The 21,517-nt window shown below is 33.9% G+C and overlaps 2 protein-coding genes across 12 annotated transcripts; one reads left to right on the top strand and one right to left on the bottom strand.

The window, feature by feature from the left end:
- Positions 1–638: 638 nt before the first annotated feature.
- FRS2 (FAR1-related sequence 2) lies at positions 639–6,983 on the bottom strand. 11 transcript variants are annotated; one of them, XM_037637827.2, is made up of 10 exons: positions 5,729–6,978; positions 5,511–5,620; positions 2,840–4,980; positions 2,684–2,740; positions 2,525–2,593; positions 2,347–2,415; positions 1,451–1,519; positions 1,278–1,343; positions 1,115–1,183; positions 639–1,035 (listed from the first exon to the last, which is right to left on the bottom strand). In XM_037637827.2, exons 3-10 carry the CDS (start codon positions 4,937–4,939, stop codon positions 967–969), a joined length of 2,568 nt encoding a protein of 855 aa, XP_037493755.1. In that variant the 5' UTR covers positions 4,940–4,980; positions 5,511–5,620; positions 5,729–6,978; the 3' UTR covers positions 639–966. The 11 variants fall into 11 exon arrangements, 9 of the variants coding, with proteins under 9 accessions (XP_037493755.1, XP_037493757.1, XP_037493758.1 ...); XM_037637829.2 differs by having other exon boundaries at positions 2,840–4,947; XM_037637830.2 differs by having other exon boundaries at positions 2,840–4,903.
- Positions 6,984–11,373: 4,390 nt separating this feature from the next.
- Positions 11,374–12,654, top strand: LOC149498370 (uncharacterized). Its single transcript, XM_089717771.1, has 2 exons — positions 11,374–11,738; positions 12,056–12,654. Exons 1-2 carry the CDS (start codon positions 11,378–11,380, stop codon positions 12,088–12,090), a joined length of 396 nt encoding a protein of 131 aa, XP_089573897.1. The 5' UTR covers positions 11,374–11,377; the 3' UTR covers positions 12,091–12,654.
- Positions 12,655–21,517: the final 8,863 nt, after the last annotated feature.

Raw genomic sequence — 21,517 nt, 5'->3', positions numbered from 1 at the left:
TTTTATAATATTTATTTATTTTGTATACATACATATTATAATCTTTGCAATAAAATATAAGGATCACTAACATGCAACTGACGTTAAATACCAAATGTCTCTATACTCTACAAAATTCTATCACTATACATAAATATGTATACAGTAAATAAATGGATAAGGAAAACAAACAAAAGCTGTAGAGCTGATGAAAGAGCAAGTCAAACACAATTGCTAACGAAGGTACAATTAATATTAATTGCAAAGTGAATCTAGAAATGCTGATTCAATATGAATCTCTTGCTCGCATGTAAGGATTTGCGTCTTAGCTCTAGGAAATTTTGTTTACAACTATGCTCCTTCCTTTTCATAAAATAATTTACTTGGATTTTCTGATATTCACGGTGCTTAGAAGAATCCATTAATCAAAAACGAATAATTAAAACATTTTAAAGAAAAATGACTTTCTATCTATTAATCTATTGATTATTGGTAATCATCATTATCAATTACCACTAATCAACACTAGTAATAAGCCATTGCCAATCATTGGAAACAAACACAATTTCTTATTTATATATTTTTTTTCTTATATTTATCAATAAATGTTTTAAAATATGAAACTTCTATAATTCCAAGTATTTTTACAGTCTTATAAATACAAAATTTTAATACCTTTAAACTCATTTTTAATATGCAACCGAATAACAAAAAGAGTCGCTTGGAAACATTTTTCTTCGAAAATATTTTCCAAGAAACAAATAGAGCCTAGGTCTTTCTTCTTTTTCTTCCTCTATTTGAGAATGGTGCAAGAACTACTTTCGCTAGCAAAGAAGAATGTAATAAATCTAAATTAAACACGGCTTTCTCCATCTCGAGAGAATATCTGTTGAACAGGAACAACTAAAGGATTTTATTAAAGGATGATTCTATTTCTACTCTTTGTACTTTGAGAATGCATCCATATATCAGTATCTGAGTTAATTTTTAGAGACGCTTATCGTGCAGAAGCTTCGGTGAAATGCCAGGATATTGTGTCGATCCAACAGGCTGCCCCTACAATGATTATAACTGCATTAGGAGAACAAGAGGAAGATAGGTAACACACGTTTAGTTAGTAATTTCAAATGTATACCATATCCTGTGAATTATTGTGGATCTCAAAACAGTCTTGTTCAGTTGGTGCCCTAAAGCCTAGCTGGCCCTGCAATCACCAAAAACCCAAGATAGGTCACTACTTATTTTGCAAGAAACATCAAAATGGTTAATAGAATAACAATAATAGTGAAATCCAATACCAGTCCCGGCATGCTTTGTTGGGCAACATAGGAATTAACACATGTTGGTATTGAATGTAACTGCCCCTTGATACAAACACGATCAAAATGTCAATAAAGCCGCATTATACTGCTAGTTTGCTACAGAAATTTTTTATAACAACAAGGTCCAGAATATTGTAAAAGCATCATACCAAGCCTTGTAAGCCCTGCTGATTACTATAGTAATCATCACGGATTGGAGAAACTGAGTCTAGTTGTCCCTGTGATTAGCAATTAAAAAAATGCACAAAATATTTATGAAGAAATATTGAAATATGTGTGCGATTCACATTTTCAGTCACTAATCATTGGATTGACTGCTACGTTCATGCAAATACCGTGCAATTTCAAGCCAATTGAACATTTAAACATTTGTTAATTAAATAACTTGTCAAAACTAAATCTTCTAACCATATGGAATGAAAAGCTCGGCTTGCTTAATGTAGGTGCAGATTAATTATGTTTAAAAAACCTAAATAAAATTACTATTACTACTATGAGATTTTGCAGTACAAGTGATGGAAATCCTATTTCTAGGATTTTAGGAGTACTTATTTTAGGAAAAAAAAAAATATAAATATAGAAAGTAGAAATCATAGGGATTTATTATTGTGTATTCCTAATTAGATTAGGATTGCTAATCCTAATATTTCTAGCGTTATTCAAAACATTGTGATAGGCCTAGTTATTTACGTTATAATTAGACTCTGATATGAGAATTATATTATTGAGAGTTAATTTATCTTCCTTAACGATTTGTTCCTTGTTTTGCTTAGTTCTTTCTGGTTCTACATCAACATGTTACAACACAATGTACTATTAATGTTATTAAATTTTACCTAGTGTCTACAACTAATCTTAGAGTGGGGCCAAATGAAATGAAGAACAAATAAACGACAAGAATTTTCTTTTAGTTTTAAGATTATAATATGAAATTTAAGAGAGCTCCTGTATAAATTAAGATTGTTTCAAGCCATCACAAGGATGAATATTATATAGACTTCCTCAAAAATCAAAAGTGCAGTTAATACTACAACAGGTTCCATACCGCTCCTCGAATGCTGTGTTGAGAACCGTAAAAACCATCAAAAGTTGTTGTTGCCCTGGAGCCCATTTCCTACAACCAAAGGAATAAGAAACTATTAAAACCAAAATAAAACCAGTCAAACATACTAGCAAATAATTTTTGTGTCCAATCTTCTTCCTAAACATAAGATGTTCCGTACCATATCTTGCATGTCCTGTTGTGGAACATAGCAGTTTCCAGTGGCATGTGTTCTGGAGTTAATTTGGTCCTGCATATTTCAAGTCCATAAACGTGTTATTATATAGATGTATGAACTATTGCAGTAATCTAGCGAACACTTGGGAGAATTATGACAAACCAATTGCTGGTAGTTGTCTTGCAAGCCAATAGTCATCCCTTCCGGTACAGTAAGTACCTATAATATGAAAGAAAATCTATTTCAAAGGCCATAAACTTTCCAACAGAATGATACAACTGTAGATTCTGATGTTCAACAAAAAAACCTTCTACTTACCTTTTTTTTCTTACATATTTTCTTTTTCTTTATTGATTTAGTGATACTGTTGCCACGGTTCTCTTCTTCAATGTCCAGAAAACCATGAACAGCCAATGTGTTGGGCTCTAAAACACTCCTAATGGAGTTGTTAACACCTGCGCATCTTTCCAATATTTCTTCTAATGCCTTGAAAGCAATATGATAAGCTTCTTGAGACAAAGACCCAGCTTCACACAGTTTGATGGCTCGTCTGCACAAGTCATTGAAATGTTGTGCTCTATAAGGTATGCCATTAGATACTTCAGTCAGAACTTGAGTGGTTTTTGCATCTTTGGTCCATCGTTTTAGTATATAGCGGGATGGTATGTTGGAGATGCCAGACATATGAAGAACAAGGATAGCATGCTTGCAAAGAAAACCTCTATAGTCAAATGAACGGCATAAGCATCGAATATCTGATGCTGTTTCATTCCAAGATACAACAAAATCCTGTTGCTTTTCAAAATCATCGACTCTGAAATTAACAGTGGCCCCATCTTCACTTTCCTTTTGAAGCTGACACGAAACTACCCCCAATACCTCAACCTGAAATTTCTTGAATACTGATTCTGTATACAGTCTTGAGATTTGCTTTTCAATAGCTGAGTGAGATCTCAATGCAGGTTGTTTGTTTCGTGTTTCAAAATCAGCTTTGGCTTCCATTTTAATCCTATCTTGCAAAAACTTTTTATATAGTTCCATAAACTCCTTGAATGTAGCTTCTCTATGAATGTAATTGTCAAAGAAAGAGGCTATACTCCCATGTCGTTCAGTTGTAGACATTCCAGCTAAAAATATATCTTGCATGTAAGTCGGCACCCACTTTTTACGATCTTCATACAATGAGCGAAACCATTCGTCCTGCCTTAATTCAAATTTATCAACCATTTTCCACCATCTCTTTTCAAATTGCACATCTGTCCAAGACCTATAAATGCACTTGTTGAATATGCTCATAAAAGCTTCACCTTCATCCATAACACGAGACAAATTTTCAGGCATCTTACTCAATATATGCCATAAACAAAAACAGTGGTGTGTATCAGGAAATACATCAGCAACAGCTTCATTTAAGCATTTATCTTGCTCAGTAATAATTACATTAGGAGCTCGGTCACCCATTGCTTTACGCCATGTCTGCATTAACCAAACAAAAGTTGATACACTCTGCTCTCCAATCAATGAACATCCAAGTAATATGAATTGGCAGTGATTATTGATTCCAATGATGGAAGCATAAGGAACTTTATAATTGCTTCTAAGATAGAAGGTATCAAAGAAGACGACATCACAGAAAAAACTGTAATCATTCCTGCCCTTCGCATCAACCCAGAACACATTTCTCAAACGATTTTGATGGTCCAGATCTAATGAATAAAAGAAATTTGGATTCTCAGCCTGCATGCACATGAAATAGTCAAGCATGACTTGCATATCATTCTCCTCTAAAGCCAACTGGAGCCCTGTCTTCTGACATGCAACTACACCGGATTGTTTGTTCCGTCCCTGGACAGAATTATGAAAATCATCCGGAAATATTTCATGATTATGCTCCCTTATGAAACTGTATATAACCCACTTCCCATCCTGTGTCCTCTTCATATGCATGCCTGCTTTGCAATCTGTCTTTATGCAAGATCGTGGATTGACAGTCACACTTGACTCACGCTTACTACCAAATCGAGAACATGCAATTTTTACATCAATGAAATTTCCAGATTTTTTTGAACGACGACTGGCTTTTATTGTGATGCCAAATCCTACAAATCGAGCATAGTCTCTGTAGAAAGAATATGCTGCCTCCTTTGTTTCAAATACTAAACCATTTCGGGGCTCACACATCAAATGTTTACTGGCAACGGCTCTAATACTATTCCCTTCAACATTTTCTCCGCTAGTAGTGCAGTGCTCATTTTCATTTGGCACACAGGGTCGTGCAACTTGTTCACTTGCAGGAGATTTTATCTCCTCGTCACTAACATGCAGTCCATCTGCACTATCCATGGCATCAATATTTGTATTTGATCCGGTATCTAGTTTCTCCTGCTCAAGTGAAGGGAGCTCAAGATCTATCTCCATGAAAAAATCTATTCAAAGGAGAAAATCATATTACTATGCACCTGAAATTTGAAGAAATTTGGGATACTAATTACTAAGTCTAAGAATGCAGTACAACGAGAATCAAAATTAGGTAGCCGCTCATCTATAATGAGGATACTTGATATAACCACATATATTGTGTGCTTAGAGATTAGTTTATAATTTCATATTGCTGCACATTTCCACTAATTTTGGGCTTATATGTTTCAAAACAAGCATATTTTTGCTACTTAATGGCGAAACAGGACCGTGTACATCCCCTAATCATGAAGGCTCGACTTCACATTTTATTAGATAAGTAAAAGGGCCTCTAAATGCATTTAGCCTTTCTTAAAAATAATTCTTGTTGACACAAAGCTAAAAATGAACTTTGGAAAACAGAGTCCATAGTACAAAGGGAACAGGATAACTCTAACGAACAAAAAGAAACAAAATTAAGCTTCAATAAGAATTTGAAAGGCACAAAGAAAAAAGAAAAAGGATATCCAGAATCAGTTTAAGCAAACATGTATTTCTTGTTCTGAAAAGAAAAGAGAGCAAGAGATTTTACGTCAAGAAAAAAAAAAAAGTGCTATCCGCTTCTCGCATCGCTAGACAGCAACGGGATTGTTGTCTGGCGACTCGCAGTCGACCCACTTCAATCCGGCAAGCATTTTCATACTAAGAACAGAGGAAAACAAAATTAGAATGGCAAGCACAATCATACCGTCCAGAGTGTCAATTTCCTAGCGAGAGTGATCAAAAGCCAAACATTTCGGATTCCCATACATGGTTTTTCTTGATTTCTTCATGATAATGACCAGAACCAATATCTTCTACATTCTCGTTGCTTGAAATTGAGGAAGAGTAACAATATAAAAGGGAGCTGAGAGGAGGAGAAGAAGAAAGGGAAAATAAATCCTGATTTGTTATAGGCTTAAAGAAGGTGAAGCCGTCGCGAATTGTGAGACAGTGGGAGGGAATCAGAGTAGCAGAAGGAAGAGACGATGTCGTTGTGCCTTGTGCTGCACTTAGGCACTTATTTTTGTGTAGATAAATATGTAAAAATGCCTTTCAACGGGAGAAAAAAAAAAACATAAAAAAGCTCTCTAAATTATAGCCATATTTATACCGAGGGCTTCAACGTTTTAAGATTAACACACTTCTCCTTAAATTAACTGTCCGTTACACAATTACCTTCCTTCATTCAAAATCAGTCTACTTTTCTGTTAGTTAAAGGAAAGAGAAAAAAGAAAAAGACAATTCTACCATTATAGAATTATTTAATTGGACCGGTTCAAACCAAAACCATAAAAAATTATTGAACCAAACTAAAAACATTCTAGAATTAGCTAATTGAACCAAAATCACAAAAAAGACTTTCCTTTTCTCCTAGGTAACGCGATTTGAGATCGTAAGCTTTAGTCCATTGTCTCCTCTGACGCCTCTCAGTTTTCGGCGAACAACCAATCAAGCTTGGCCGGAGAGTCATGTTGTCAGTGAAAATGATCTCTTCTCCATTCCGTCGGCTTAACTCCTGCTTTTCATTCGACAAGAGAGGAGGAGGTAGCAATGGAAGAGTCTAACCGGTCAGTCCTTGGTCTTGCCGGAAAATCAATATAAAATGTTGAAGGAAGCTGAGGTGGAGCCGCTCCATTCGGAAAAAAAAAGGTAGCTCACACTCTATCACTGCGCCAGTCGAGAAAGATATGGAGAGAGAGAGAGAGAGAGAATAGCGGTGAGGCAACGGCGGCAGGGAGGAGGTCGCTGCTGGCCGGACACGAATCCATGATCGGAAAGTTAAAAAAAAAATATTGAATTAGCAGTAATGGCATCTCTGCCATGAGAAAGGGAAAGGAAATTGTCCCATGCTTAAACTCATTTATTTCCATTTATTTTTTCATAATTTTCATTTTTGAAGGCCTTGATCTCACATTGATAGCTCCATGCTTAATTTATGCTTTAGATTTGTGAAAATGAGATATTTTAGAAAGTGCAAATCATAGGCATTACAAAGAGAGATGACGTATCTTTTTCTGTGAAGGATTCGAGGAGAGAGAGGGAGGAATAGAAGTAATTAATTGTAATGAAAATTTTTGTATATTATAAAGGTTAGTATGGTCATTTTATTTGTCATTTGATGGAATTTTGAGTAATTTTGGATGGAAGGATACGTTCAGAAGTAAAAATTAGGGACGCTAAAGTCAGTTCCAAAACATTGAAGGAGGCATGTCTAAATATAACTATAACTTAGGGAGGTGTTTTTTTTTTCCACCTTTCAACTACAATTTTAACTGGAAACATATTTGAAATGAAATAATGCAAAATATAAAACTATTTTGTGATCATTTTACGAGTTTTAGGGATGTTATGTTTTAATGATTCGGATGGATACTAAAACTAGATGAAGGCCCGCGCATTGTGCGGATAATTTTAGTGTAGTTCAATTATTCTCACATAATTATACAAAGTTTTTATATCTTTTAAAAGATAAAATTCATCGTTTCAAGTCTTTATCTACGACAGTTAGTAATTTTATTTTTTAATTTCTCATCCAATATTACCAATCAAAGAAGCAATATCTAAATTTACTTTTGCTTACTCAAAAATGATTTCTATTACAACAGTGATAGCAGAGATTAGATTAGTCATTACACTTGTTGCAGTTGAAGAGGTCAAGTAAAATCCATCAAAATATGGGCTGTTGTGCTGCAATTCACATGAAACATTACAACAATTTGAGGTAATATTAATTAAAAAGAGAAGTAATTAATGATTGACATACCCAATAATACAAGCAATTAGTAAAATACAAGAAAACCTCTTTAACCGATGAAGATTTACATGAACTTCTCTAACAAAATTAACAAATCGATTCAGATTTACTGGGAGTAAGATTAAAAAGTCTTAATTATTTATCTAAATATATTTTATTTAAAATTAAAAAATTTAAAAAATTTCGAAGCCCTAGTTTTTAAGCTTTAAAATTATATATTTAAAATGTATAAATTGATTATATATAAAAAATATTATATTATATTATATTTTTTCACTAATTTATTAATTCAGTTTTTGTTAAACTCTAACTCTTCGTAGTACATGAAAATTTTTTTATTCAAATTTTTTTTAATTCATTTTTTTTAACTCTAGCTCTCGCAGTACATTAATCTTGATCATTTTTTTGAATCTCAATAAATGTCAATTAAGTTGCGATAATCAAGTCGACCATAACTGCAATAAGATTTATCCGGACTTTACATTGATGACTATCATTCCAAGAAATCATACGAACACTAAGATTCAAAAAAATATAAAAATTTAATTAAATGAACCAAAATTGTTTGAAAAATAATTAAAAATAATGAAAAATTGATTTAAGAGGATGAATAACTTTATAGTCCAAATAAAATTAAAAGAACCAACATAAAAAAGTATAAAAAAATAAAAAAAATATAAAAGAGTGATACAGAAGTGATACTTGATCGGATTTAAGCTTTCTTATTTTTTCCAACCTTTTTTGTTTAGCAATGGTATCAATGAAAAAAAAAAAATACTGAGCCAATAAAAATAGAAACAGAAATAAATGAAGAAGTAGAAGAAGAAGGAAAAGAATTATACAGAAAAAAGTTAAATCTTTATAGTCTAAATAAAATTAAAAACAGAAAAAGTATATATATATATATATATATATATATATATATGAAAGAGCTAATGTTAGCTTTGATGAAGAAAAAATTATTCTGTAGTTTATAATCTAAAAACCAAAACTAGCAAAATTGAATATGAATATTAATAAATGGGTAAATCTATAGTACAGGTTTCAAAATTTCTATATTGGTGCAGAATTTTTTCCCAACATTAGATTTAGAATAGATAAATATAAACCATTTGATCTAAAACTGAACCAAGTGACTTAATACTTATAAAAATAGGTTATCAAAAGTAGAGGGGTTTTTTTTTAATATATAAAAAGTAGTTATTGTCACGACCATTTCCATGGGCCGGACCGACACTAGGGCCTAGGTAAGTTTAAGGCCCCCGAGGCCCGTAGTAAGCCTGAAACACTAAAATTTACTATCTCAATATAAATTTCAAATATTCAGCCCATATTACTAAAAAATAAACCTCAAGATTTTATTACATCTCGGCCCAAATTTATCTTCTACAAAATTTCACAGTTTGGGCCCAATTAACAATACATCAAATCTTTAATATGGGCTCACATAATTATATCGTCTATGTTAATACACGACTAATTGTACACAAATTCTACAACTGCGGAGTCACTAACTATTTGGTATACATAGCTTTTTATACACATAATTACATAGTAAAATAATTATGGAACTAGGAAAATTTCTCTATTGCCCTGTGCTGAAGAAACATAGCCTAATTTGAATTTAAGAAAAACTTACTTCCTGAAAAATCAAACAAGACATGTGAGTTTTCTAAGGAGTAATAATTATTGCACAACACACGCAGTCACACAAATGTGTAAACATATCAATCTAGTCATCCGACTAGTTATATGCTCACGCAGCCAATCACATAAATGGCACATACCAGCACTCACAATCATTAACATCTTCATATAATCACACTACGTGGAAATTGGTCTGTGGCGTCACCAAAACCCTCGATGAGCCGTCCTCCCACATGGCCCATCCTCTCACATGTGCACCAGGGAGCCGATCCCCCATTCTAGCCGACCGGTCTAATCCTCACTTGACCAGCCCTCTCATTGTTTTTCCATTCTCTCTTTTCTTTTCCATACCAACAGGAGGCAACCCGATCGTCTCCATCAAATCTAGATCATCAGGCGCTCACAACAGGAGGCCACCCTGCGGGCTGCGATCAGATCTAGATTATCAGGTGCGCCCAAAGAGACCAACCCGTGGTTTTCCATATCATACAGATCAGAACAGTAGGTGCATACAGGGACGCCGATCTCCCATTTACCCGGCTAATAGAAATCAGAATCAGGATCCATATAACAGTAACAGTCTCACAAACCCATGGTGACCCACTTCATCCCAATTCCACACAAACAAGCATAGCATTATCACAACACAATTAATCAAACATTGCAAGTAAATGCAGACATATTGATCAGTTGAACATTGTAATGCAATGCACAATTAGACATCCATTCTCAAATGCAATTAAATAATTAAATAAATAAATAATATTAACTGTTGAAAGCTTTGTAATTAAAATCAATATTGTCTTTCCTAGTTTAGGTTTATTGTCTTTCCTAATTTAGGTTTATTCCTATTTAGATCTCTTCCTATATTGGAACAATCTTGTGTATATATATAGTGATGTAGAGATTGAAAATATAACACACAATAAAAAAGAAATTCGAAATATTCTTTCAACATGGGATCAGAGCCATTGCCGTGAATTTTTTCGGCGACGGTTTCGATTTGAAACAGGGCTGAGATATACACAGTGCCACCGGAGTTAGGAGTTGGCCGTCACCGCCCAGCTCAGAAGGAAGAGGGACTGCCGATCGGCCCTCCATCCAAGCCGCGTCGCTGTCCGACCACGCGCGTGTGCACACGCGCCGCCAGAAGTTTTCGGCCGTTCTTCACGCGCCAGCGCGTGCGGCTGTTTCCGGCGAGATCCGTCGACGTTTTTTGTTCCGACGGCCTCGATTTGTTGTGGCGTTCTTCCCTTGCTGGTTCTTCAGCACCAGTTTTTGCTTTTTGCAATTTTTTCCTTTTTTTGGTTGATTTCTGCCGCTGCCAGTTCTTCGCCACTGCCGCTTAAAAATTTTTTTCTGACAATTGGCTGACGGAAAAAAGGTAGATATGGGTTTTCACTCAGAGAGCCCCTCTCTTCAGATTAGTCCGGTGAAGTTAGATGGAACAAACTACCTGGCTTGGTCTCGATCTTGCTTATTATTCATTGAAGCAAGAGGTTTGCAGGGATACCTTGATGGTGGCACAACTAAACCAGGTTCGACAGATCCAGGCTTTAACAAATGGAAATCCGAGAATTCTCTTATTATGTCTTGGTTAATAAATTCCATGCAGCCAACTATTTCCCGAGGCTATTTGCTTCTTGATACAGCTAAGAAGATATGGGATGCCGCTTCACAGACGTATTCGCAAACTGGAAACTATGCTCAGAGGTATGAATTGCGACAGAAAGTTCATGAAACCAAACAGGGAGATCTGACTATCGCTCAGTATTTTGCTGAACTTAGTGGGTTATGGCAAGAACTGGATTATTACCAAGACTTTCAAGCCAAATGTACTGATGATGCGACTCAAAGTTCAGAAGTTGATTGAAGTAGAACGTGTGTATGATTTTCTAGCTGGCCTAAACAACGAGTATGATCAAATTCGAGTCCAAGTTCTTGGACGAGATCCTTTTCCATCCTTGCGACAAGCATATTCTTTTGTACAGCAAGAGGAGACTCAGAGGAATGCAATGGTTCACAGATCTACAATTGATAAAGCAGGGTTGATTGCTAATTCTGCAAGTGAACATATACAGGCTGCCAAGAACGGTTCTTCAAACAGAGATCAATTATTTTGTGACTATTGTGGTAAGAACAGGCACACGAAGGAGTTCTACTGGAAATTACATGGACGCCCAACTAAAGGGCGTGGAGGAAAGCGGGTCAGTTCTTCTAGACTGCAGGCACACATATCTGATGGTGGAGCTTTATGTGAGGAAACATCTACTACTGGTAGCTTTTCTGATAAGGAAATTCAGTCCCTGAAACGATTGTTGTCACAGCTTGATTCTTCCTCAACTCAGACTGCAGCTTCTAATTTTGTTAATTCAGGTAATGCTTTTCTTACCTTTCTTGCAAAAATTGCAAAACCCTCTTGGGTTATAGATTCAGGAGCAAATAAACATACAACAAGCTCTATAAAACATTTCCTTACATATTCTAAGTATCAAGGCACAGAAAAAATTCGCATTGCGGATGGCTCCTTAGTACCCATTGCTGGCACAGGTTCTATTAACTGTACTTCCAATATTAAACTCTCCTCTGTTCTTCATGTCCCTAGATTCCCTATTAATCTATTATCTGTTAGCTTAATCACAAAAGCGCTTAATTGCAAAGTAACCTTTTACCCTACTCATTGTATATTTCAGGAACTGAACACGGGGAGAACGATTGGCAGTGGTAGCTTGCGCGATGGACTGTATCTGTTGGATGACGTTTGTCGTTTTTCAAAGTCGGGTACCGGTCAAGCTTAGTTAGGAACTTCTAGAAATCCTTCCCATGAAGTTATTCAATGGCATAGGAGATTAGGACATCCCTCTTTTTCTGTTTTAGGACGTTTATTTCCCACTTTATTTGCTAAGTGTGATTTCGATTCATTAGTATGTGATGCTTGTGAACTTGCCAAACACACCGGGCATTCTTATTCTCAAATTAATAATAAAAGCTTGATTCCTTTTGCTACTATTCATTCTGATGTATGGGGTCCTACTAAAACTGTCTCTCTTTCTGGTTATAGGTGGTTTGTGACCTTTATTGATTGTTGTACTAGATTAACTTGGGTTTATTTGATGAAAACAAAAAATGAAGTTTTTTCGTGTTTTCAGAATTTCCATAGAATGATTTGTACTCAGTTTGATGCGCATGTTAAAATCCTAAGAACTGATAATGGTACTGAATACATGAATGCAGTTTTTCGTACCTATTTAGATTCTAATGGTATTATACATCAAACTAGTTGTGTCAATACTAGTGCTCAAAATGTGTTGCGGAAAGAAAAAATAGGCATTTACTGGAAGTAGCTAGGTCTCTTATGTTCACTATGAATCTTCCCAAACCATATTGGGGGGATGCTATTTTGACTGCTGCTTACCTTATCAATCGTATGCCTCTTCGTACTTTAAATTTTAAAACTCCATTAGAGGTTCTTCAAGGAAAAACTCTTATATTGTACCTCCTAAAGTCTTTGGTTGTGTTTGTTTTGTTCATCAGAATGGTCTAAGCAAATTAGATCCTAGAGCCTTGAAGTGTGTGTTTGTTGGTTACTCTGCTACTCAAAAAGGATACAAGTGTTATCATCCTCCTTCTAGAAAATATTTTGTGAGTATGGATGTTACCTTTTGGGAATTTGAGTCTTATTTTCCTTCCCAATCACCTCTTCAGGGGGAGAAATATCAGATGGAAGAGGTGATGAATGACGTTCCTTTCCAGGGGGAGTTTCCTGTAGACATAGATAGTAGGAGAGAACAACCCAAACCTCTAGAAAGATTGGATAGACCTGATTTGAAAACCTACAACCATGGAGCATGAGACCTCTGATCAACCGTCTTCTCCAATTTCAGGCTCTGAAAATACAGCCGAACAAGAACTTGGTGAGTCTTCTTTAATTCCTGATGATTCTGATCCTAATCTTGATTCCAGCCCTTCTGACAATGACCTTGATATTCCTATTGCTCTTAGAAAAGGAGTTAGAACATGCACTAAACATCCTATCTCCCATTTCATCTCTTATAATGCTCTGTCCCCTTCCTATAGAGCCTTTGTTTTGTCTGTTTCTTCTGTTTCTATACCGCAGGATTGGCAAGAGGCATTACAGGACTCAAAATGGAAGGCTGCAATGGTTGAGGAGATAAGAGCTTTGGCAAAAAACGAGACATGGAATCTTGTAACTCCTCCATCAGGAAAGAAGCCAATTGGATGTAAATGGGTGTTCACAGTTAAACATAAGGCAGATGGTTCCATTGAGAGGTACAAGGCCAGATTGGTAGCTAGAGGGTTCAGTCAGACCTATGGAGTTGATTACCAGGAAACTTTTGCCCCTATAGCCAAAATGAATACAATTAGAATTTTGCTGTCTTGTGCAGCCAATCTTGACTGGGAATTACATTAGTTTGATGTTAAAAACGCTTTTCTACATGGTGATTTGAAAGAAGAGGTGTATATGGAGATTCCTCCTGGATTTGATGATGACAAGACCAGAGGAAAAGTTTGCAAGCTGAAGAAGTCATTATATGGGCTGAAGCAATCACCAAGGGCATGGTTTGAAAGGTTTAGTAAAGTTATGCTTTCTTTTGGGTACATGCAGAGCGATGCTGATCATACTTTGTTCATCAAACATCATAAAGGTAAGATCACCTTGCTTATTGTTTATGTTGATGATATAGTGATGACTGGAAATAATGAAGAAGAAATGACTCACTTGAGAAATTTGTTAGCTAGGGAGTTTGAGATTAAGGATTTGGGAAAGTTGAGATATTTCCTTGGGATAGAAGTTGCTAGATCAGAAAAAGGGATTTTTATTTCTCAAAGAAAGTACATCCTTGATCTCCTTAAAGAAACTGGTATGTTGGGATGTAAACCCGCAGAATCACCTATTGAAGCCAATCATAAGCTTCAAGCTGGAGTGGGAAGTTCAGTTGATGTTGGCAGGTATCAGAGATTGGTCGGGAGGTTGATTTACCTTGCCCATACTAGACCAGATATTGCCTATGCTGTAAGTTTAGTGAGTCAGTATATGCATGACCCTCGGGAGTCTCACTTAGAAGCTGTGCATCGGATTCTAAGATATTTAAAATCAGCTCCTGGTAGAGGACTTTTATTTTCTAAACATGGCCATTTGATAATAACAGGCTATACAGATGCGGATTGGGCTGGTTCTCTTGATGATAGGAGATCAACCTCAGGATATTGTGTTTTTGTTGGAGGAAACCTTGTCACATGGAGAAGCAAGAAGCAGGCTGTTGTTGCAAGGTCCAGTGCAGAAGCAGAATATAGAGCTATGGCACAAGGAATATATGAACTCCTATGGTTGCGCAGATTAATGGAAGAGTTAAAGTTGGTTGAAACAACAAATATATCCTTGTTTTGTGATAGTAAAGCAGCCATCAGTATTATGAATAATCCAGTCCAACATGATCGAACTAAGCACATAGAGATTGATCGTCACTTTATAAAAGAGAAGATAGTTGAAGGTGACAGCGTTTTTTCGCAAGTATACGAAATCGCAACAAGTAATATAGAGTAAGAGAGTATCGTATCCACAGGGATTGTTTATCAAGTACCAAAATTATGTTAACCTATTATTATTTAGACGACGATAAGAGAGATTCACTGTAAGGTAAATAGAATCTTAAAGTAAAAATAGAAGAGATCAAACATAAAATTTAAGTGAAAAGAAATCAGGGGATTAAGCTACTAGGGAATTTGATTTCACTTAATTCTATCCAGCTTATTCTATTAGTTCATTAATCAATTTTAATTGTTCAAGTAGGAGAACAACCCTAAAGTCACTAACAAGCTCTCCCGATTTATTGTTAGTTATTCTAATTCAGTTCAATTACCTATCTTTAATAGTGAAATTAAACATAAATCAGATTATTAGGTTTTATGGTTGTTTTGTGAGTTCACAACTTAATAATTTATTAACTTATGAAAACCTCCCTTGAGTCAAACCATATAGCTTCCGCATCAAGTTGTTATTCTCAAGTAAATTATTATCTTTTTCATATCAATAACCCTTCTCCCGAATGTAGTTATTGAAATACCTCAATCCAGGGGAAAATTTCTGCCTGGAAGCATTAAGCACAATAATAATTTATAACGAGAACAAAGAAAAACAAATCTAATATCATAAATTGGAATCGAATTAAGCTACATCAAATCCCTAGTATAAGAGTTTAGCTGGACATAGTAATTAAATTAAACTCAATCATGCTTGGCACATTCATCATATTTAAAGACAATAATAAAAGAAAGAAACAAGATGAAGAGTTTTAGAATAAAAACTGTATCACAACTATGTTGATGGCTTCCTTGAATCTTGGCACAATTGTTTGATGCTTGAAATCCTTGAGAGAGAGAATGAATTATGTAAAGAAATTGCCTAAAAACAACGAGAGATATCCTTTGCTATGAGAAGTTCCTTTCTTTATATAGAGTTCCTGAAGGCAAGTCTGATTCCTTTTAGGAAATAGAATCCTTATTTAATGCAAAATCCTTTATAGGAGATCATGACTGTTTAGACTTTTGATTTCTTCTTGACTAGGACTCCTTTTTCTCCTAGAATAGGTCCAGGTCTTGTTTAGTGTGTTTAGGAAACTCCCTGAAGTCGGCCCATGTGAGAAAAGGCTTGATTTGCATATTAAATTTACGCTGGTTCCGCCTGTGCAGCACGGGCGTGCTTCCTGGCACGGGCTGGGTGTGCTTTAGTCTGGAAGTCTGGCCAGTGAAGCACGGGGCGTGCTAGGCAGCACGGGCTAGCGAAGCATTGAGGCACGGGCGTGCCACTTAGCACGGCAAGGGCGTGCTTTTCTCTGGAAGTCTGCCTAGAGTTGTCACGGGCGTGCTATGCTTGACACGCCCTGGTCCCATTATAGCACGGTCGTGCCTTTTGGCACACCCTGGCCGTGCTTTCTTCTGTCTCTTCTTTGGTTTCCTTGGCTTCTAGCACGGTTGTGCTTTTTAACACGGCCTGGGCGTGCTAAAGGCTAAGTGCCTTGTATTATAAAGTTCTTTTCTGCGCCAAATTTCTGCAATTTTCTCTTAGATCAAGCGGATTAAAGATCAAGGAAGCTTTTGAATATAATTATACTAAAAGTGATTTAAAATCAAATTAAAGCAATAAAAACTTACTAGAATTCAAATAAAAACTATATTAAAACACTATAGAATTAACATCTATCAGAAGGCCTTATAAAGGTCTCCTATATAGCTTCAAAAGAGCAACTAGCCGATGTTTTCACGAAGGGTTTGAATAGCAAACTGTTTCATCCTTTGGTTTGCAAGTTGGGCATGAGTAATATCTATGCACCAACTTGAGGGGGAGTGTTGAAAGCTTTGTAATTAAAATCAATATTGTCTTTCCTAGTTTAGGTTTATTGTCTTTCCTAATTTAGGTTTATTCCTATTTAGATCTCTTCCTATATTGGAACAATCTTGTGTATATATATAGTGATGTAGAGATTGAAAATATAACACACAATAAAAAAGAAATTCGAAATATTCTTTCAACATTAACAATAAACAATAACGATAAAATAAATGATAATTAAATAATTAAATGATTAATAAAGATGATAAAATAATTAGAGCACTCTATTTAATATTTATTAAGTTATAGAATTAATCTAAATAAACTTATTAATTATGTTATTACTTAAAACTAGTCTAAGTTCTATCGAAATTTCGGCAGCACCTCCCCTAAAAATTGGACTATCTACCTGCTCAAATATCACAATATTATATATATTTATCAACCAATGTACACAACCCATCCGTCGGGCAATCAACAATTTAAGTCCCATCCTCCTTTCAGTACAAGCATGTCAACGTTCACCAAATAAATTTACAAATTATAATAACCTCCAACATATTCCAATGATATTATTAATTGTCCTCTAACTAATTATCAAATAAATGTACACTTTATAAATAGAACTTGCATCGATAAGTTAAATTCAACTATCCCCGTTTAATAGCTACCTAGCCTTTAAATATTATAGAACTCTTTATCAACCTTCATTTCTTCATCCTTACTTTAAGGTAACAAACACATATTTATACCTTCATCAATTTTTAAATTAGCCACTAAAAATAAATGCTTCAAGTAAACTAAAGACTAACCGACTAATTTTTAACAAGAATTAAATCTACTCCTTCAAATATGCCATATCAAGCAATAATCTATATAAATGATTGAAAATAGCTGCTGCCATTATATCAAAGAAACCTTGAGTTATTGCTTAAACTCATACATCATATGCTACTTAACCCATTTCCCACCAAGAACTTAATTTATAACTTTTGCATTATACCGCAATAATTGTTCAAGCTAATTAGTTAAAATGGCATGCTGCAATTTTAGGTTTCTCAATTCTTTCGCCATTTCATTTTATAGTTCAATTGAAATGGTACAATCAAGGTTTCTTTCATAACATAGCAAGAATTCAACCAACGACCAATAATACCTACAATAACGAATCATCATTTCCTTACAAAAATTCATAATAGATTCAATAATCTAACTATTCTATATGTGAATTCAATTTATAGCTTCCATTTATATTTTTATTTATCAAAATTTCTTAGTTTATCTTCATAACAGTAACTAAGAAGTTCTATTTCTATATCAATTCTCCTATTCAGGATCAAATTCATGAAATGTATTGAAAGGGTTGAAAATAACTTACTCTACTCGTCGGAAATTCAAAAAGGAAAGCAGATAGCGCGACTGTACAGATCGCAAACCACGATCGCAGCTCCGCTAGCTTGCTGTGTCAGCCGGATCGGGAAAGGAGGGAGCAAAAAGGGAGACCCAAGCTTCGTCGTCGATAGAGAGAGGCTGGTGCGTCGAAAAATCGAGGAGCAGGAGGCTCGATGCGACTTTCCGATCGAAGGATGTCGCGGCTCTCCTGTACCTTCTGCGTACGCCAGAAACGAAAGAAAGGAGAGAAGGGATGCCGGAATCCGCTGCGGCGAGGAGGCTAACTTGATCGGCTCCGGTGGCTGGAATGGGGAGGGAAGGAGGAGGAGGGGTCGCGCGCTGGCACTGGCGCTCCGAAGGAGAAGAAGAAAAGGAGAAAAAAACCAAAAAAAACAAAAGGAAAGAAAGAAAGAAAAGAAAAGAAGAAAAAAAAATCTTGGAGCTTCTAGACCATTCCGGTTCGATTTGAACCGGTTTGGTCTAATTCAATGATTCGGCTCGATTTGCTTGGTTTTCTAATCCGATTTGATTTATTTTGATTCTTTAGTTAGGTTCTAGAACATTTCCTCAATTTACTAAATAATAATAAGAATAATAAGAATAATAATAGATTTTTAGAATAATTAATTTATATAGTAATCACACACATATACATATACATTTTTAATAAATTAATAATTAATGCTCCATAGTTACTCTTAAAAATTTCTAAAGGTTCTCCACTCGACAAATATTTAATAATATGATTTGGGCTTGAGCCCAACTCCGTAAACTTGGGTTCGAATTAGAATTAAACAGTATTTGTAGTCCAGACAGTCGAAAATTCAAATTTTTGATTTAATAAAAATTCAAAAGTTTCAAAAATAAAAATTAAGGGTGTTTCAGTTATATATATCAAAAATAGTATATTTATTTCTTATTTAATATTTATTTTTTTTTGTTAATAGATATAAAAGTAATTATTTAATTGTGTGAATTTAAATATTATTTTCAATACAACTATAATTTTTTTTCAAAAAATAAACAATTATCTAATATATCGAATTCATTTATCAAAAAAAAATTATTTAAGATTTTAATAAATAAATATAAATTTTTATTTATCTTATTATTAAAATTTTTAGCATGTATTTACGCAATTAAAATTTTATTATATACATGATATCTCATTATCTTTTAATATAACACTTTAATTAAGAATACTAAAATTATACAACTCAAATATTTGACTTAAAATTTATCCCCTTTTATAATATTTAATAAACACACGTGTCCAAAAAATTAGATAAATGGAACCATATTAATTGTATTTTATTGTATTATTTGAGCCATACAATTAGATTTTATTATGAAAAATAACTTTATAACAAAGTTAGAACAAAAAGGGAGATTTAAATTTTTTTTTTTCCGTATACATATAGAAAAGCAAACTATATAAGGCCATTTTCATAACATCTGTTTAAAATCTGTCAAATTTTGATTATATGATAATTTGCATAAATATTTATAAATTAATTTTAGATGTTCAAAATAAAAATTTATTAATCTAATTAACGATTAGCATAATATTTATTCCATAGAGTATGCAAAGTAAATATGTAATTATTCTATTATTTTGTTTAATTTAATATTATACATAAATACTATGACTTAAATACTTTTTTTATATTATTTATGCAAAAGTATAATAATATTAAATTAAACCATATAAACAGCATTTATATAACATCTTTAATATTTTATTATATTTTAATGTTACTTGCTTACTCTTACATGATGATAAGAAAAAAAAATTTAATTCTTATTTTGGAAAATATTATATACTTTTTATGTAATATGTTATGGAATAGAAGAGAAATAAGGGAAAAAATATAGTTAAAAAATATAAAAATAAATAAATAGAGAAAAAAGGTTTCTTTTAGACAAGTGTTAATGTTGCAATATGTACATTAGTAAAAGCTTCAATAAATATATCAAAATAAAAAGAAACAATACAAACAAAGAAACCAAAAATTAAAAATGGTTGTTGAATCAAACTGTGAGTGGTTTGAAGAGAGAATAATTAAACTACAGAGTTATATAAATAGTGATCAATTAATAGATAAAGAGATCGTCAAGTGAGCTTTTAAAATATTTTTAAATGATACCGTAATAAAGAGATTGGTTCAGTTAAAGAGATATAGAATTTGAATTTTTTTTCAAATAGATTATTAGTGATAACAATGTAAATTATATTATTTTTAATTGATAAATAATTATATTTTATTGTTAAAAATAAATTAAAAGTTCAGAAAATTTATAAAAAAAAAAGAAAAAGAGTAATTCTGAAGCCAGAGCATGCCCACTCAGCATTTACAAAATATTTTTTACTTCAGCATTATATATATATATATATATATATATATATTTGGTTAAGTTGAAGCCCTAAAACCCATAATAAGCTTTACATTTTAGAAGAACACTATCTTTATTTGGTAATAATTGAGCCTCAGCTCCATAATTGAATAATTTCGGCAAACACAATTTCATCACTTAAGGCTACTCACGCCCTTATCTCATGACAATGTATATAAATTTTAATTATGTAATTACAAAGTATCGAAAATATTATCTAATAAGATACATGATTTAATTTTAACTCTAACAAAAAGAGTGTAAATGAGCCGACTCGAGTTAAAACTTGTCAGGCTCGAGCTTAGCTAGAAGTCGACGAGTTTATTTTGAGTTTAAGCTTGACACGATAGATGCTCGAGCTCAACTCAAGGCTCAAGTTTGATTTAACTCAAGCCTATTTATCTTAAGCCAATAAAGTTCAATAAGCCTTTATGTTGATAAGGCTCAATAAAAGCTCGATATGGCTCAAGCTAGACCTGTTCAGCAAGCTAGCTAGTTTAGCATTTTCAAACTTTTTCGAGCCAAGCTCGAACAACTAGTGAGCCAGCCACTCAGCTTATCTACACCGGCTCTAACAAATAATAACTTGTATGGATTGGGGACCCTAACAGAGAAGGAGAACATGTTTTATTAGTCAATAACACTTCACCTATAACTTGAAAAATAAAAAGCAAAAGTGAGTATGAAACTCAGTAAATGTTGTTAGACAATACATACCAATTGACAAGCAACTCTACCAAACTTTGCACTCATACAACATAGTAAGCATAAGTAAGATCACATCATTAAGTAGTGGACGGATTTAGTTAATAAGATAATCTCATTTTAACTTGTCTAACATACAATAAAGCACATGAATCCCCCCAATGTGTGTATAATCCTCATGGGTCACTTTTATATCTCATATCCAGCAGATAAATTAGCTTTTAGAGGATTATGAAGCGTTTTCTAAAACGTTATTATACCTAATGTTTAGCGTGTTATGCCTTCTGAATGAAATATTTGGTACAACCTTATT

Source organism: Jatropha curcas, chromosome 2 (assembly GCF_041381405.1).
Source record: "Jatropha curcas cultivar XTBG-Jc1 chromosome 2, XTBG_Jcur_1.0, whole genome shotgun sequence".
NCBI lineage: Eukaryota > Viridiplantae > Streptophyta > Magnoliopsida > Malpighiales > Euphorbiaceae > Jatropha > Jatropha curcas.
This window is presented reverse-complemented; position numbering and strand designations above follow the sequence as displayed.